The following is a 19,033-nucleotide window of genomic DNA, read 5'->3' on the forward strand; positions in this document are numbered from 1 at the left end:
CACAGTTCCTGTACCTCAATAATAAACGTTAGTTTTTATTATGGTTTTTGAAAATCACTTTAATTTGACCAACCATGATATTGGATTAGCATCTGATTGTATGGGCTGTGTTTGCTTATGATCCTAGATTCAAAATGTTGTTGTTCTACCCATAGGTGTCCATCAGAACCTCTAAGCAATCTTGCCTTCAAATACCTCTCACCGAAAACATGAACTATTTGCCTTTCTGGGATTACAGGACTGAGAGGAAGCAGAATCCTCTCCCTTCTTCCTCATGGAGAAAAAAAAAAAAAAAAAAACTAGCACCAAATTTTGTAAAACACTATTTTATTCAAAATAATTAACACTATCCAGTCTTCAGATGAGTAGTTCTGTGGTAGGAGGAAAGAGGTCTGAACTCAAAGACATGAGTTTCAAATCCAAGTCAGCCACTAATGGGCTTTCTGAACTTGGGTTGGTCACGAAATACCCCTGGGCCTCAGATTTTTTTTTTTTTAAAGATTTTTATTTATTTATTTGACAGACGGAGATCACAAGTACGCAGAGAAGCAGGCAGAGAGAGAGAAAGAAGCAGGCTCCCTGCTGAGCAGAGAGCCCGACGCGGGGCTCAATCCCAGGACCCTGGGATCCTGACCTAATCTGAAGGCAGAGGCTTTAACCCACTTAACCACCCAGGCGCCCCTGGGCCTCAGATTTTATATGTATAAAATACCAGAGATAGATAAAATTGTGATTCTCAAACTCAAATGCCAATGGGGATTGGGTGTTAGGGTAAATAAAGGAAGCAGTTGAGTATAAGACCATAGTGGATGGTAGTGACCAAGGTAAACCAGAGAAGACATGCCTTGTCTAAAAATGACAAGATCCTCAGCTCCAGCAGATCATTGCTGATGAGAATATGGTACATGAGCATGGAGCCATATTTTTCTAATTTTCAGGGAAAGGCAAAAATCTGGAAGCAGATTTTTTTTAAAGGCTAAAAAACAAACAAAACATAAGTTGACATTTTGAGACCTGTCTACTCAATTAACTAAGGTGTCTTCCTGTCTTAAAAAAATTCTATTGCATTGTATTCCATTCTACAAGTAGAATTCCTAGAAATTAATATATATAGAAGGTGGTCTCATTAAAGAAATGAACAAAATTTATTGGATCATTTCTAACATTAAGCAGCAAATTAGATTATTAAATGAAAGAGTCTCATAATATGGAATTGGTTATTATAAATTCATCATTAAAAATAATTATGTGGTTCTCAATTTTCCAAGTAGATCCTCCGGGATTTTACCAAGACCTCCCCATGATGACTGATGATAAAACAATATTTCATTATTTCTCCCCTGGGTAGGGAGTAGAGAGAAATTGTTGTGCCCATTTACATGACAAGATGGCAGGTGTTTGCCTGTGTACAATGTGATTAAAAAGCAATAAGCCTTAAAAAAAATAGACCAGAATTTATATGTACAAACAATTCTGGAGTCATTAGAGAATTCCTGTGGGAGGTCTTAGATTCCTCCCAGCTACGATTCCACAGCTAAGCATTTCTAGATCCTTCTTTGAGAACTATCTTTACTGCCAGTTTACAAGCCATACAATAAAACCAGGCAAAGTTTTGTTAGGGGGTGTTTGTCATGTTTGTATTGCCTGAGGCTAAGCACTTTATGGACCTCATTTCTTTACTTCATCATCACAATAACCCCATGAGGGGATATGATTACCTCCATTCCACAGATGAAACACTGAGTCATAAAAGGGTTTTAGGTAACCTCCTCTATGTCACAACCCTCCTAAGTGGCACATCTGGAGCTTAACCTTACATCCTCACTTTTAACTACTTGCATCTACTTCCTCTTGAACATGAATCACTGGGCTTGACTTCACATAGTTCCATTCCCCAAATCCAACCCCCTCTCAAAGGGTCAACCTTTGCCCTTAATGGGGGTATTCAGGGGAATGTGTCCTGATTCCTGAGGACAATTAATGAGAAGGAGTTTCAAAAGCCCTTTGAAAGAACGGCAGCATTACTGGCAAGAGCAACTCGTTTCCCTAGGATTTAATTCTCATTTGTATGTGTAAGCCCTGGTCCCCTTGCTTGGAAAAAGAGAGAAGAAAATAGCAAAAGAAAAAGGACTTACATACTTTAAAGTTATGCCTTAGACCAACATCTTCTAAACTTGTGTCCAGTGGAACTGTTGTCCAGCAAGAAACAGGTCTATGCTCAAATAAATTTGGGAAACTGTACATTTTATCTCCCCACCTTGGCTACTCACAATGCACTTTGGCTTAGAAAAGCCTTTGGAATTATTTTATGTCATTTCACTTCTCTTCACATCTCATAGGATATTGGAATCTATGCTTTGGGGATTCATAGTATTTACGAACTTAATTATTTATACCTCACCTTGTTCTAGAAAGGCTTGCTAGCAGTGCTTAGGCAAGTGCAAAGAACTCCACCTTAAAGGATACACTAAACCATCTATCTCCATATAAGGAGTTAACTCAGTTTTATTAGTGTGGATTCATGGAGTGTGATATCCAGGAGCATGCCTGCCTCCCACACTGTCCAGCTGGTCAAGCAGCTTGGCACACACAGCTGCTCTGGGGACCTCTCAGGGGATGCTCCACCTTTCTGAGGAAGTAGCTACCCCTCACAGCACATTTAACAGGAAAAAGCCCCTGAGCTTATATTTACACTCTCACTATTTTTGTTTGGAGCAGGTTCCCTCACAGCCATTTCCCAAATGGCTAATACAGCATTTCCCTGGGTATATTTCATGGAATATTCATTAAACATAAAGCTCAATGATAAAAGGGTCCCATGATCAATAAAATTGGGAAGCTGTGTATTTCATTCCATTTTGAAGAGTCTCAGTTTATTTAAGGATAGAAAGATTAGTGTGATTAAGAACCCTAATGATCTTTACTTATTTACTTTCCCCAGACTTATCTGTTTCTCTGTTCATGTAAAACCTCTCAACCCTAAGAAGGCCTTGTATTCTAGGGAATAGACTTTGGGAACTTCTAGGCAAGGCTATTCTAGATCTGCAGCAGACACTGGGCAGATCTGATGGGACTAAAAAGAGAAAGCATAGCCTCACCTATGACCATCACCAGTTTGAGCACAGAATCCCAGCTTTGCCAGTTACAAGCTTCAAATTACTTTGCCTCTCTTACCTCAGTTTCCTTCATATTTCAAGAGGAGAATATAAAACCTAAATTACAGTGTTCACTTTAAGATTAAAATGAGTTCATAGATGGCAAGCTGCTGAAGATGAGGATTGGCACAGAATGGGCTTTCCAAAAAATGTAAGTCCTTTATTCTTGGTGCTTCAGGACCAGGGCAATACAGACTGAATTTATAAACAACATCGGGAGGGGTGGGCTGTTGACTAGTTATGTCAATTCCTAGACTAGTTATGCCAACTCCCAGAAAGGAAAAGTTTGACTGTCCTGAGATAAGAGGTAATAGACCATAAAAACAAAGAAGTAGACCCATGATGTGATCTTTGCTAGTAGGCATCATATCAAGAATATTCCCAAGGGGATCCCTGCAGATCTAAAACCAACATTCTAATCCTGGCCCTGCTGCTGATAAAAGATGTATGTGACCTTGGGTAAATCCCTTAACTTCTGCAGGCCTCAGTTTCCTCACCTGTTAAAAGAGGAAATGAACCATCTATCTCTCTGGAAAGTCCCTCAGCTACCACCAGATTTATGTGAAGCTAAAGTAGGGCTATTTCCCATCAACCCGGATGAAGCAGACCTGGTGGTCTACTTAAGGATCAGCTGAATTTCACTGAAAATTTTTTTCAAGGATAAGAGACCCAACCCCCCCCCCAAATGAAACACCATGACATAAGGTGCTCACATGTGATGCTTCCCATTTTAATGCTTTCCTGTCTTAAAAGTATATTTTTAAATATTCAAATGTAAATTATTCACATGGCACATGCCCTTAGAATGTGCGCATTTAACTAAAGTGAATCATCAGCCTATTATTAATTATCATCCAACCATCCCTATTCTTTTGGATAAAGGAGAATATTAGGATCTCAAGGGGCTGAATCATTTTAGCACAGCAAACTGTACACAAGTTGTCAAATCCCTCCAGCTATGCCCCTAACTTTCCCAGCAGCTTATGGCCTAGGTGGCTTCACGTCTCATTTGGCTGTATATGCATGTATACATCACAGATGTTCCTAAATTTGTGCATTTCTGTGTTTGCACACACTCCCCATGACTGCCTCATTCCCAGGACCACACCTGTCTGGGACAGGTGACAATCTCACTAGCTCTCAGTTTCCCTAGAAGTAAAAAAAATCTATCTAAAGGCTCTCCCAGCTCCAGTGTTTTATGTCTATGCTCTTTGCTTAGATATTCTTTGGCAGAAGCATAGGAGACATGCTCACATATATTATCCCATGTAATTCTTAGAATCTTCCTGGAAGTCCTTTTGCTATTATAATTCCTATCCTGACAGACGATGAAACAGATTCATCTACTTCATGTATCATGCATGTAATGAGTGGCAGTTACAAACTTAAAAACCAGATTCTCTGTTCTGTATCTGATCAATGCCATCTCCAAGCGACAACCACGTATTGGCTGCTCACTCTTCTTTTTCATCCGGAGTAGCCCTCACCAAGGTGAGAGTAGCCAGGAGAATCTGCTCTGGCTTAAAATCGTGCTCTGACACCATGCAGGCCACTCATGGATCAATGACAATTCTGACGATCATGGAGATGTCGCAAGTACCTACAGGAAGTTTGAAGAAGTATCGGTAGAACCAGGGGGCCCTTGCACACGACCAGGTGAGCAGTCTGGCTTGAGACAAGGGAGGTGTTCTCAGCAGGGTTACACCTGTCATTCAGCTGTCTGCAGACCTGAGGGGACTCCCCACTCCCTGTGCAGAGCTCGTGCCTACTCTTCCATGAAGCCCACAGTGCTGCAAGCATAGATTCCTATATATCTCAAGCTAGAAACCACCTAGCCTCCTCCTTTGACAATGTAGAGTTAAGTCTTAAGGCCACACAGAGGATTTATGACCAATTCACAGGAATTAAGACCCAGACTTCCTGATTCGCTCTTCACTATGCTCCTTCCCTGGAACCTGAAAAAGTGAGGAACCTGGGTAGGAAACCACTTCAGCAGCCCATCAGCCTCGTCATCAACACCTGTGCCTGCCCAGGCCTTTTGCTCCGGTGGCTTCCCATCTCTGGCTTCTTGGCTGGATATCTGGCAGCCTGAAACTTGACCTTCTTCCCCTGTAGCTAGATCTGCATTCTCTGATCTGCTCATTTCTTTACTTCTCTGTCGCCACCTTGGTTTCCCTCAAGACTCTGAGCTCCACACTAACCTTGTTGCCCACTTTTTTCTCCTTTTGAATTAAATGCTCTGGTCCTAGCTTTTCAGTTCAACCAGGAACCCCCTAACAACTTTACAACCTTGGTATTAATTTACTGCTTGTGAAGAAATATGACCCGCCCAATCTAGGTAGTTGGATATAACAGGCACCAGAAGGAGCAACTAGAACTCAAGGTGAACAGATATTTTTCAGAGATATCATCTTCTGTTCCCAGTGAAATATTAACATCATTAAAATCATGAAATCTTTTTTAAAAAATCCTATCATTGAGAGGGGATTTTAATAATATTATTCTAAATACTTGCAGAAATCAGATATGCGATTTTTAAAAGATTATTACCTTTCAAGACTTACTGGATGCCTTACTCAGAAGTAAAGTCATATTTTTAAATGCTTTCCTTTCAAATCAAAAAGAATAAAAATATATGAATTGAGCACTAAACTCAGTATCTTGAGGAAATCAAGAGAACATAAATAATAATCGGATACAATAATAAATTAGGAAGCAGTAGGAATAATCAATAAATCCAAGATTTGGTTCTTGGAAAAATCCAATAAAATAGGAGACATTTGAAGGAAAAAACACTCATAAATGAGGAAAGCATCAATTATTCAACAAAAGGTTTTGAGTAAATTTGAGTGTGTGTTTGGGAAAGAATCAAGGCAGTGTTTCACCTCACATTATACATAAAAGGAAGTCCCAAATCGATTGAGGAGTCAAACGTTTAAAAGAAAAAATTTAAGAGGGGGGACATAGGTGATATTTCATTGATCTTTATGTGGGAAAGAATATTTTAAGAATAAAAGCAAAGAATATACAAGGGAAGCTGATGCATTTTGTTAAAAATGTAAAATGTCTACCTGTTAAAAATCATGAATGAAAAGACAAGTCATAATTAATAGGGAAAAACTCTTAGCATCAAATAAAGATAAGAAAAGAGTAAGTAATGTTTTTAATATATAAAAGGGCTCAGAACCAACAGAAATTATCAAAGGACATGGTTTCATAGAAAAAGAAACAAAAATTATAATTCTAAATGTTGATGTGGTAGAACAGGCAAAAATATTTGTATATGAGGATGGTTATGGTAGTGATTAATAATAAAAATTGGAATCAACAAGAAAAAAATTTAATTACATTTATAACAGAAAACATACTCATCTGTTAAAATTATATTGAAAATTTATTGTCATGAGAAATTGGTCATGATAAAATAAGTATGTGAAAAGGGCAGAAGAACATAACATCATTATCCCAATTTTATAAATATACATGTGTATATCTCATATATGTTCATGAATATGCATATCAATATCTTTGGGTAGTTTGATTATGCAATCTTTATTTTTTCCTTCAAACTTTCTGTGTTTTTCAGAATCTCTACAATGAGGATATTGTATTCATAAACAGAATACACTGAAGTGCATTCCAAAATTTTAACATCTTTACTTGAAGAAAAATACGGGCTTAAATGATCTTAATGTCACTTTGAGACTACTTAAATTGATTTATTAGTTCCTTTTAAAAAGGAATTATTATTTTACTAGATTTCTTAAATCTATGAGCTGAGCAGTGTTGTCATGATTATTTGCCAGAATGGAGATATTAAGACCCTATTCTGAGCAGCTACCGGACGAGGAGTCTTGGGCCTCATGATCTTAAGCAAAGCTTTTAACAGCCCTCTGAGCCTCAGTTTCCTCCCATTCAATAGATATTAGCAACTCCTCTACCAGTTTCCAGAATTTTTCCAAAGACCAAAGAATATAATCCAGCAGGAGTCTATGAAATATAGGCTATTATGAAGGCAATGCCATTCTTTAAATAATGAGCTATTGCCTGTCTAGAATTAACAGTTGGTTTGTACGGTCATCCTAAATCTCCTTCTTGTAAGGAAACATATACTCCTTTGGTTGCAGAGGGAGAAAAAGTCCTCCCCATTCCTCCTGTAGCTCCTTTTCCTACCGAATTTGTGAGGGTGCTAAGAGATCTAAGGGCATCACCTTTGGTGGTAAGATACAGATAGCTCATCGCACATCCCTGTGTCCAACTCCACCAAAACTCTACAAGGAAATGCCTAGTGTTTTCCTTCAGTGAAAATAGAGGAAATGGCAGAGACCTCACAGGCTCCCACAAGACCTGTGGGAAGAGTGAAGGGCAGATTCTACACTATCTCCAGACAAATCCACAGGATGACTGATTGGAAAGTCTGCGGGATCCAGATCTCTGATTTGTGGCTCAGAGTACCAACTTCATTCATATGGTACACTGGTCCCCACCAACCCTTCCATGATGCTATTGTGAGGATGATTGTCAAATCTGAATCATATTATTGCAGATTCTTACTACATGTAGTTAAGGGGACAGGACAGTCCACAGCCACCGCTCCAACCAGACTTGCTGCAAGGAGAGCTGACTGCTTTCTCCGTGGCCACAGGTAAAGGAGGGGAACAGGAGTAGGAAAACTGACCAGAAGGAAAGCCCAGGCTGCACCTGGGGAGTCACCTGGGGAGCTTTTGAACATTCCAATGCCCAGGCTACACCCCACATGTAGAATTTAACTGGAACCCCTCAGGGCAAAACTGGGTATCAGTATTTTTAAAGTTTCTCAGGTCACTCCCAAGTGCAACCAAAACTGAGAAGCAGCGGCTTGGGATTGAACACAGATCTAGGCATCCCCACTGCTCCAACATTTCCCTCTCTTTGTGAGGCCTCTTCCACATTCTGCTCTCTCCTGAGTGTGGCTTGCATACACTTTGCATGCCATATAGCTAACTAAACCTGAGGCATGCTTTCTCCTTCGGCTCTTCTACTGGCTGGCTCCATCTATGCTGATTCCCAATCCCCAGAAGGGAACTCGTTGTTAACCCAACTAGCCTTTTTGACCAGGACATTTGGGCCTTGGGAGGCTGACCCACCTCAGAATCAGCTATCCTGGATGAAGACCCGAGCCCTTCTTGCCCTAATAATCTGTGGGAAGGGACACAGGTCGTGTGCTATAAAAGATGGCCACCGTGGTCCTCTCCAGGTCTGTCGCATGTGAAGATGGTGTCGGGTGGCACAGTTTCCTTTTAACAGCGACTGTGGGATTCTTTAATATCTGGATCAATAACAACAAATCATAATATTGAAGTCAAATATATTTCCAAGAAATTCATAAAAATTAGGGATCAGAGTTTTACCCCTTTATAGAACATGATTTTTAGTCTTTTTCTAAGTATAGATAGGGCAATAAAATGAATAGCCTGCTCAACTATATTTATTGTGTATATATAAATTTTATATATCTTTGTCCACAGAATCCTTGTCCATAGAAAACTACAACTGAGGGCACATGGGTGGCTCAGTCAGCTGAGTATCTGCCTTCGGCTCAGGTCATGATACCAGGGCTGTGGGATCAAGTACTGCATTGGGGCTCTCTGCTCAGCAGGGAGTCTGCTTCTCCCTTTCCTTCTGCCCTACCCCCTGCTCATGCTCTCTCATTCTCTCTCTCTCAAATAAACAAATAAAATCTTTAAAAAAAAAAGAAAACTACAATTGAATTTAGAATCAAAAGACTAAGATATTCATTATTACCTTATTATCTTTCTTGTTTTTATTAAGAAACTTTTTAATTGAAATATACACAATGAAGAGTGCATATATCTTAAGGGTTTATCTCAATGGTTTTTTAAGACTTTTTAAAAAAGATTTTATTTATTTATTTGATAGAGATAGCGAGAGGAGGAACACTATCAGGGGGTGTGGAAGAAGGAGAAGCAGGCTTCCCACTTAGTCAGGAGTCCAATGCAGGGCTCGACTACAAGAGCCTGGAATCACAATCTGAACCAAAAGCAGACGTTTAACCACTGAGTCACCCAGGCACCCCTAAGACTATTTTTTTGAGCAGCTTTAAGTTCACAGCAAAATTGGGGAGAAGGCACAGAGACTCCCCATATGCCCCCAGCCCTCACAGGTCTCCCCCATTACCAAATCCACTACCAGAGTAGGACATTTGTTACAACTGATGAAGCTACATCATCACCCAGAGTCCCTAGTTACATTAGGGTTCCCCCTTGGTGTTGTACATTCTACAGGTTTGGACAAATGTATAATGACAAGTGCCCATCATTATGGTATCATACAGAGTGTTTTCAATGCCCTAAAATTCCTCTGCCTATTCATTCCTCCCTCCCCACCACCATTTTTTTTTTTTTTTTTTTTTTGTAAAATGAACACCTTTGTAACCAGCATCCAGGTTGAGAAACTCAGCACTATCCATACCTGAAAGGCTCCCCCTGTGCTCCCTTCCAGTGACTATCCACCTCTGAGGGTATCCATTATGTTGATTTCTGCCAGTATAGATGAGTTTTACTGTTTTTTTTTTTTTAATTTATATACGTGAAATCACATATGATATACTTTATTGTGTTCTGGTTTCTTTCCCTCAACTTAGGTTTGTGAGATTCATTCATACTTTTGCATGTAGTTTCAGCTTTAGCCAGAGATCTTGATCCTTGAAATCTAGTTAAACAAGCATTATTTAACCAGGAACTGTGCTCAGGGCTGGGGACACAAAAGCAAATAAGGGTATGTCCCTGCTATAAGAAACATTCAATTTAGTAATGTAACATTGACAACAATTTAATGTCAAGTGAATTCCTTTATTGTTTAACAAATATTTATTCAGTGTCCACTATAGGGCAGACAATGTTACAGGTGCTAGGGATAAGCAATGAACAAGCAGATACAAATTCTAGTGGAAATTCTCTGTTTTACTTCCCTGACATGTGTGGGCAAGTGCTGCCCACTAATACCCATTTCCCGCTCTGTTTTGCATCTGCTTTCAACATAAGGGGAGCTGGTGCTGAAAGCTATTTCTTCTGGCGACTTGCAGTATATAGCTTTGAAGTTGCTAGTCCAACCATGAGACAATTTGTAAACCAGTGAGCAGGGGAGGTATTGCTCTGTATCTATTTTGCCTTATTCTATTCTCTCCATCCTTGATAATGCCTATACAGAATGAAACAAAAATCTGGAACCTAAAGAAGGCTTTGGATGTTAGCTTACTTTGGAGTAAAGCTGAGCAATCTTGTTGCTTTCCAGAACCATGAAATAAGAAGAAACAATTGCCAAAGTTGGACTGAAATCATAAACCTTTGAATTTCTTTTAATAATTACAAGCATCTAATATACATCATTATTCATTGGTGTTGACTTTTCAGAGCCTAGTGAATGATTGAGCATGATGGAGGAGGGATAGAAAACCCAACGTCACGCCAGGATTGATAGCTTAAGAGGAAATGGAACAGATAATCTAGTTTTATTAGTTTGGTTCCCGTTTTCCCCCATTTTTATGGAAAATGTCAAGCATATATAAAAGTAGAGATAAGGAGCTCAGTGGGTTAAGCCTCTGCCTTCAGCTAGGGTCATGATCTCAGGGTCCTGGAATCGAGTTCCGCATCAGGCTCTCTGCTCAGTGGGGAGCCTGCTTCCCCCTCCCCCTCTGCCTGCCTCTCTGACTACTTGTGATCTCTCTCATTGTGTCAAATAAATAAATAAAATCTTTTAAAAAAATAAAGGTAGAGATAATAGTAAGATTCACTTCCATGTACCCATCTTTTACCTTCAAAGATTATCGATCATGCTCTATTCATCTCTAACCCACTGCCTTCCCCTCCTCTGACTGTTCTAAAGCAATCCCAGCTGTCAAATTAGTTATTCATAAATGTTCGGAAAGTGAGGTCTCTTAGTTTTAATCTCCTTAGTTAACAGGCACAGAGAGGCAAAGTCACCAAGCTGGTTAGTAGCAATTATTTTTAATCCCTAGACTTCAAAAGTAAGTCAAAAAGGTTGCTAACAGAGAATACTGGACTTTACATAGTGCAGTTAAATGGTATGTATGAGACACGAATTGTCAAATTAAGTAAAACATCTGGTCTGGCCCATGACCAGGGTCACATTTTGGATAATAGTTCTAAGTGGAATAAGAGGTTCCCCCACACGAGAACCTTAATATGTAGACTGAACATCACTTAAACTGAGGTATAAAATTGTCATCAGTACATTTAAAACCTTATTTTTAGCTTGTACCAACACTTTAGCCAATGAATTTTGTAAATTAAAACTCATTCTAAAAAAACAAACAAACAAAAATATCCCCACCCTTTGTATTATTTGGCCTACAACCACCTCTTTTAAATCTCCCATTCAAAAACTGACAACTCTTCCCAGTTGTTCAACAGGATGTTGGGACTGCTGGTTGATGTTCCTTTTCATCAGTAATTTCAAAATTTTTTTTTATTTTGAAATTGCAAATAAATGTATCCAAGTGAAATTGTTCTTTTCGACTAGTTAAAAATAAAATGGATCTAATACCTTTTTTAAGCTTCATTGTTTCCTATCTTCAGCCTGTCCTATTTTCTAAGAAGTTTAGTTGATGTTCATTGAGCCAATGTTAATGGCTTATCTACTCTTAGATACCAAAGCACAACTAGGCTTTGATGGAGCTACTTTTCCAGGGTTTCCAGACTTAATACCCTGAGGCACCATTGTTTGAACTGATCAGAATGTTCCAGAAGTTTCTTGAGCAAAAGGAAAAGATTCTGTTAGTGTCTTCATTGTGCTAATGTGCAAAATGTTGCTTTGGCTGCTTTGACTGTCATACTTGTCCAGTTATATCTCAAAATGTTACCCAAGGCATGTGACATCCACACTGTGAAAAGTGGGGCATAAAGCCTCTCTCAATGAGTATTTAATGAGGAGATAATTGAGGGTATTAAAAAAAAGGCTGCAAAGATTACCTAAATAAATAACACTTTAAAAGGTAGATGTCCACTTTTTCATACACAACTCCCTCTAATTTCTCTAAGAGATAATAGCAGCGAAGATTAACAATCTATCAGGTTAACCATTTTCATTGTGTACTTTTTCTGGGCAGATTATTCACATCGAACTCCTTTGATGTGATCAGTGATGATGCTTTTATTGGTCTTCCACATCTAGAGTATTTGTAAGTAAAGAAACTTTTTTTTTTTTACATAATGATTCAGGACAAGTGCTCTCAGCTTCCTACAGCTGTCTGACAACAAATATTATAACCTATTGCAGATTCATAGAAAACAACAACATCAAGTCCATATCAAGACATACTTTCCGGGGACTAAAGTCTTTAATTCACCTGTAAGTATGAATGTTGCTATTACTTTTTAAGCTTACTAATGGATAATGCAGTTTGATAATCTGTGGGTCAAACACCCACTTCATGGTTAGTCCATGAAAACTTAAGAAACCCAAATGACTTCTCTCCATGCACATGTGCCAAATCTCCCTGTCATCAGCCAGTGTGGATCCAGGAAACTGATCATTATTAATATGATTAGACTAATCTAACGATAATTAGGAAAATAATCTAATGCAGGGAAGTTGTGTGACTGAAATAACTTTTTTATTATCTACATCATTACTCACTTCATGGATAGTTATGGTTTGACTGTATAGCTTAATTTGATATGTGCTGTTTTTCTTTTTCTGTGTAAGCCCTGACCTTATATACATTTAAACATATCCTATAACCACCAGCAATGGCTACAGAGTACCTGAACAATTTGTTTATTAATGGAATACTTAATTATTCAATGGATGACTATAGCTATAAGAGTTGCTCTTCACGGGAGACAGTTTTGCCTCCCAGGGAACATTCATCAATATCTAGAGATGATCTGGTTGTCAGAACTCGGGGGCCGTGACATCTGGCAGGTAGAGGGCACCGTTGCTTCTAATCACCCTGCAATACACAGGACAGCCCCCACAACAAAGAAATATCCAGCCTGAAATGGCATAGGGTTGAGGTTGGAAAACATGAACGAAATAATTTATTTCTTCTAACCTCTCCCACCCGCCCCCCACATCCATTTTGAAGGAGGCTAGAGGGCATGGAAAGAAAAGGCACTAGCATTTATTGAGTGTCTACTATTTTGTCGGTCAATTTGCTTTATATAGATTTTCATTTAATCCTCCCAACAATCCTGCCAGATAGGCACAATAATCCCCATTTTAGAAATGAGAAAACAGAGACCTAGAGGGGATATGTGACTACTGAGCTGAATAGTTATGGGATTATAACGTCAATCCCATAGTTGAACTGCAATGGCTATTCATCTATTCAAGACTATTTTTCAAGTGCCTAATATATGTCTCACTAGTGTTAAGACAAGGATGCAGGAGATCCCGATGCCATTCTGTCAACTTTAACGTGCCCCCTCACAATACCTCACGGTCAGCTCTGTTCTAAGCCCCAGGATGCAGCAGGGAACAAGGTAGACAAAAATACTTGCCTTTGGGATCTACATTCTAGTGTGTCCATAGGGACTTAACACTTCCTCTCACCAAACCTTGTCTCAACTGCTGTTTGGATTTGCAGTAAGTGGCCCCGATGGCCAGATGTATTACACATAAATCATTAACCCTTTAAGTCTTCTGTAAAAGGTGTTATAATGAAAAACGTTTGCTTTGCTGTATTACACATCAATGCTGTAATGTGATACAGAAATAGCTGTGTATGGTATACATGCTAATGCCATTTTATCACAGAGTCAAACACTGCCAAACACCATTGTTTAGAAAATAATAAAAAACAGATACAAATATATGGAAGGAGAAATAGAAGTCATGACCTCAACTTGAGAGCTGCTGAATTCACATAAGTCCTACTCAACAGGACTTTTGTCTGGTACTTAGCATCATCAAGGGCTGAAGGGAGCATGTAAGATCCACGTGTCCTCTCTGGGAACTCGTGATGTAAGTCTGCTGTTCCCATTGGTTCACTCAAGCGTATCTTCTCTCCAGTCTAAAGGACTACCTGACCCAGAAGGAAGGGAGGAAGGAGGCAAGAATGTATGGAAGGAAGGGAAAAAGGATGGATGGAAGGGTTAATGAAGGGAGAGATAGAGAAAGGGAGAAAAGAAGGGGAAAAGAAAACAGAAGGAAAGTGGGGGAAGATGGGGAGCAAAGGGAGAGGGAAAAAAATCTATCGAACACCCTGATGAAGAACATCTATTTCATTTGACTAGAGACTATTTTGTTTGTTAGGTCCATTAAATGAAATGGGAATTGAAATTTGGGTCTTAATGAGGCCTCTTATAAGAAGGGGTCCCTGGTATAACATGTGCTTAGCATCCAGAAATTTTCAAGCTCAAGGGAACATCAAAGTCAGTCTTCAAAAAGAGAAGCATGAATCTTAAGGGTCAGACAGTGAAAGGGAAGCCCAACCTCTCTGACCAGGTGCTAGAGGTGGGAAGGAGGTGTTATGAGGAAACAGGTTAAAGCTGACGGGGTGAATATGACCCTTAGGTCTCTTGCCTCTTCATCTCACACTTAGGTTGACTCATATGGCATTGCCAATATTAGACTGTTTTTGATCTACAAAAATGCAGCGCCATATGGTTCATCCTAAATAGTCTCTAGGAAGTGCCACACAAAGATGAATAAGATCCAGTTCCAACCTGGGGGAGCTCCGTCTGGCAAGAGCAATTAGGCAAACAAATATTTTCTCACTGAGTGCCTTTGTCCCCAAGTTATGTTCTCCTTGCTAATTACGCTGTTCTTCAAAATACCCTTCTTTCCTTCCTCCTTCTCTCCCTCCCCCCTTCCTTTCTTCTTTCCTCCCTCCATTCCTCCCTTCCTTCTTTCTTTTCTCCTTTCCTTTCTTCCTTTCAAGGAGAGATGGATAGGGAGGATTTGAAAACCAAATGTCCCTCTGACTGCTCAGCACATCAAGTTAGCTTTCCATTATTTACCACCTATAAATAAATCTGACATTTGTTTGAGCTATTTAGTTTCTTTTTTAAGATTCTAGGCTTTAAAGAGCACCTTCCTCCACCTGAGACCAGCTTTTCCCACTCACAGGCAAACAGGAATCAGCAAGGAGTTATCATCTGACTCTCTAAATTGCATATCCTAGAGAAGAAGTTTACAAAGCTCTATCATATTCTTGACCTCATTATAATCTCCTGGTGACCTTACAAAAGAGGGCGTAGCACAGCCCCTGTGGACAGATGAGAACATGGGGGTGCACCCTGCATTTAAGCTGCTCCCCAGAAAGCAGTGGTAAAGGCAGAAGTTTCCTGGGGTCTTTAACTGGATGTTTCATGCCCTCTCCACCAAGTCAGTTCTAGCAGGGATAGAAAGCTTTGATTGAGCTGCCTGGATCCTTCCACAGGACATGGTCTGAGGGGCAAACATGACTAGGGAAGAAAAAAATCCGGAAGACAGGGACCCTAGCCTCACTCTTAGTCTCCAAGCCCAAATAGTTGGAATGAGACCTATAGCTTGAGTCAACTGGTTCCCGCTCTGGCCTACCACTGAAGCTGCATCAAGGGGCCTACCTGAGCCTTTATATAGATGCAATTGGTTCCTAAGGAAGCAACAAACTTATCTCGCTTTCTTACACATTTATCTCAGGAGACTTAACTCCTAAAAAGAGAATTATAGACAACTTACTATACTATATATACCCCCTTCCCCTCAAGCTAGCTTTCAGAAAAGGGAGAATTCCTTACATTTTTGTCCTTACAATGCCAGTCAAATCCTGGGACCCTCTATATATTATTTTATTTTGGATTACTGACCCTATGTTATATGTGTTTGACATTAATGTTTGAATAGTTTATTTATATCGACAAGGTTTGAATTTTTCTGCTGGCTGTGTATTACTTTTGAAATTACAGGGTGAAAATGCATTAAAAATAGTTTATGGCCAATGATGACAAAAGTGTCTAAACATTATATCTATTACTTTCTGTTAACACCCATGAGCCTTCTTGGTAATGATTTCCTTTGGTATCATTTATGTGTCACTGTGACTGAAGTCCAGTAGGGGCAGGACTGTTGGCATGCATGTATAAAAATATTTGGGGAAAATTGTCATCAATCTAGATGTGTTGCAGAGCCCCTGCTGGTTGCTTAGAAGTGGGGGACCCAAAAGGTGCATATAGCAGTCCCCAACCTCAAGATGCCTGTATGTTCCCAGTCAGGCAGGCAGGATGTCTTCCTTTCAGCCTTCACGATGACATACAGGTAAAGAGGCAGTGCAGGGTAGTGGCTGAGGGTGAGCTCTGCCACCAGACCCCCTGGGTTTCAAGCCTGATAGCTGTGGGATAGCCACTTAGCTTCACTGGGCCTCAGAATTCCTTATGGGTAAAATGGGAGTGATAACAATAATCTGTAAAAACAGGGAGACAGGGGATAAGAAGGTGCTTAGGAGTACCTCGCTCCTAAGGTTGTCCTAAGATCAAATGATTAAATCTATGCGAAGTGCTTAGAACAGAGCCTGGTAGGTAGGAAACACCATTACAGAAAAATCAACTAAAATGGCCTGCCTAACCTCTATGGGTCCTGGATCAGGATTCCAAATGCTGCAGTGTTTTCATCCCCTTTAAACATTCTGTATGAAATTAAAATAACTGCACTTGAACCGCCGCAAATTCAGTGAGACACCGACTGCAGCTGGGAATCTGCACGGCAGGGAGGCTGGGAGCACCCCAGATGGCTGTGGGCGCTGCTTTCTTAGCAGCAGAGCCTGGCGGCACTGAAACAAACGTGCTGTTGGAGCCAGTCTGCTCTGCCTCAGGGAGGAGACTTTCCAGTAGGTTCCACAGTCATCATCAGAGGTTTTCTCAGGTAAACCAGGAAGACACCAAAGTGGAGGAAATGGTCATCCCCTCTGCTGGGAAGGACAGACTGTCTGCCATTGGGAATGCTTGACCCCACTCAGCTAGTATCAAGGCAACTAGATGTTCAGTTGGACAGTTTCCTTGTGTCTTAAAAAATGTTTCGTATGCTTTGTGGAAGGCACCTTGAAAGAGCCTCCACATTGCTTTGGAATGGTTGCCATGGGGAGGCAATGAGGCGGGAGGGCATGTTGAGAGCAGCAGGTCCATGTGACGGGGGCAGGCGGGTGGCAAGGGCAGTTCACAGGGTTTGCACTTTCTTCCTAACTCAGTGTCTCGGTATAAGGGGGTCTAAGCATTCTCCTCCACTCTCTTCTTTGTCTAGATTGCTGCCCTTCCTCTCCACCATTCCAGCCTGCCCCATTTATTCATTCCTTTCAAAGTGTCTACTGAGGGCTTACTTTGTGCCAGGTACTACGAATCTGGTGGTAAGAAGAGCATCCTTGCAGGACTTGCTACCGAATCAACCTAGAAAAAATTAACATGGATGAAATACATCCTCAAACCTTCCCTTGCCTCCTCTTCACTCCTGCTGATCGGTTCTGTCCGCTCCCCACTCAGACATTCTAGTGCACTCCTACTCCCTACCAAACCTCTGGTCAAATTCATTGTCTCTAAATGGCATGGCTTAGGGTGTTGGCTCTCCTCATATCATTTCCTAATTATTAAAGATGAAGCCATAGCCTTTCATGGTGAAAAGCATAAATATGTGATTTAAGAGCTAGAATAGAACTTGTAGTTGATTCTGACCAAGTGATCGTTCACTTTGGAGAAAAGAAAACAGCCAGAGCTCAAACCCTGATATGTCATTCCTGGACCATGTCATTTCCACCTCCCCCTCCACATCCGCCCCCGCCTCACCCCTGGCTGCTCCCCAATCCAAAGAGCCCTGGAGAGGATGGACAGACAGGGGGTCGGCTTGGATGCTCGCCAGGATTCCCTTCAGTCATACCACATGCAGAATGACTTTTCCTGACAGTTCAGGTGGCCACGTCTGACTCCTTGCCTCTCTCTCCATCAGCCTTCTAATTTGTCTTCGTCTTCTTCCTAATAATACTTGTATTTGGTTTTAAAATCCAGCACGGATTTGACCCTTGCCTACCTAGCAGACTTTTGAAGAGGAAGGTCCCCCACACCAATTCAGGCTCACACTCTTTCAAGCCCTCTCACTCTGGACCAGAAAGAAAAAGGGAAGAGAAGAAGGTCTCTAGACCTTCAGGACCCAATAGCATGCCTCTCTGGAATCACTTGCTTTCCACATAAATATCCCTCATGAGATGGACTCTGTAGTAAGGAGTAAGAGAAAATATGACAAAATCTTTATAGTGATTACTTCTTCCAGGATGATTATTATTTCATCCTTTAAAAAATAATTTCTACACTTTCCAAATTTTCTTGAAGAAATAATAAGCATTATTACATATATAGTATATATGTATGCATGTGTATATATATGTGTGTGTACATATATCAGAAAATATATATATACCAGTTATATATATATCACTAATATATATAATATGTATCAGTAAATGATGAGATGCTTAAAAATACTAAGGCATAGAGTTCTGTCTACTTAGAGAGGCAAAGAGAATAGATGATCTCAGCTTCTGAATTGAGCATTTAAAAGTGCTTAGGCATTAAATATCACTGGTTTTGACAATAACAAAGAAATGGATTAGTTTTATAGTCTTGATTATCTGACATAGGCTTAAATATTCATCTGCAGATGCCAAAATTTTCCCTGGAATCCATTTCAGTAGTGTGTATATAAAAAATACTAGCAGTTGTGTGTGTTAATTTTCACAATAAAGGAAATTGGTATTCTTTACTCAATTTGGCAGATAGAGACAGAAACCAAGAGAGGTGAAATTAAGTTGGGAAAAGGCACACTCCTGAGAATGAGGACGCTCAAATGGAAGCCCTTGTCCACTTGAGACCAAGTCGGACCCCAAACCACCA

General features: G+C 40.2%; 2 protein-coding genes across 3 annotated transcripts in view; one reads left to right on the plus strand and one right to left on the minus strand.

Moving 5' to 3' along the window:
• Positions 1-19,033, minus strand: part of LOC309859371 (uncharacterized protein) — a gene marked incomplete at its 5' end in the record, with an annotated part of 202,471 nt that overhangs the window by 11,907 nt on the left and 171,531 nt on the right. The gene's annotated exons all lie outside the window — the stretch shown is intronic.
• LGI1 (leucine rich glioma inactivated 1) overlaps positions 1-19,033 on the plus strand; it is a 39,128-nt gene that overhangs the window by 7,926 nt on the left and 12,169 nt on the right. Inside the window, exons 3-4 of one of the 2 annotated variants that reach the window (XM_082722097.1) lie at positions 12,283-12,354; positions 12,453-12,524. The exons of the other annotated variant lie outside the window; for it this stretch is intronic. Of the exons in view, the coding sequence (XP_082578223.1) occupies positions 12,283-12,354; positions 12,453-12,524 (144 nt within the window). The remainder of the gene's footprint in view (positions 1-12,282; positions 12,355-12,452; positions 12,525-19,033) is intronic. 2 annotated transcript variants of the gene reach the window in all.

This window comes from Mustela nivalis, assembly GCF_964662115.1.
Source record: "Mustela nivalis genome assembly, chromosome: 2".
NCBI lineage: Eukaryota > Metazoa > Chordata > Mammalia > Carnivora > Mustelidae > Mustela > Mustela nivalis.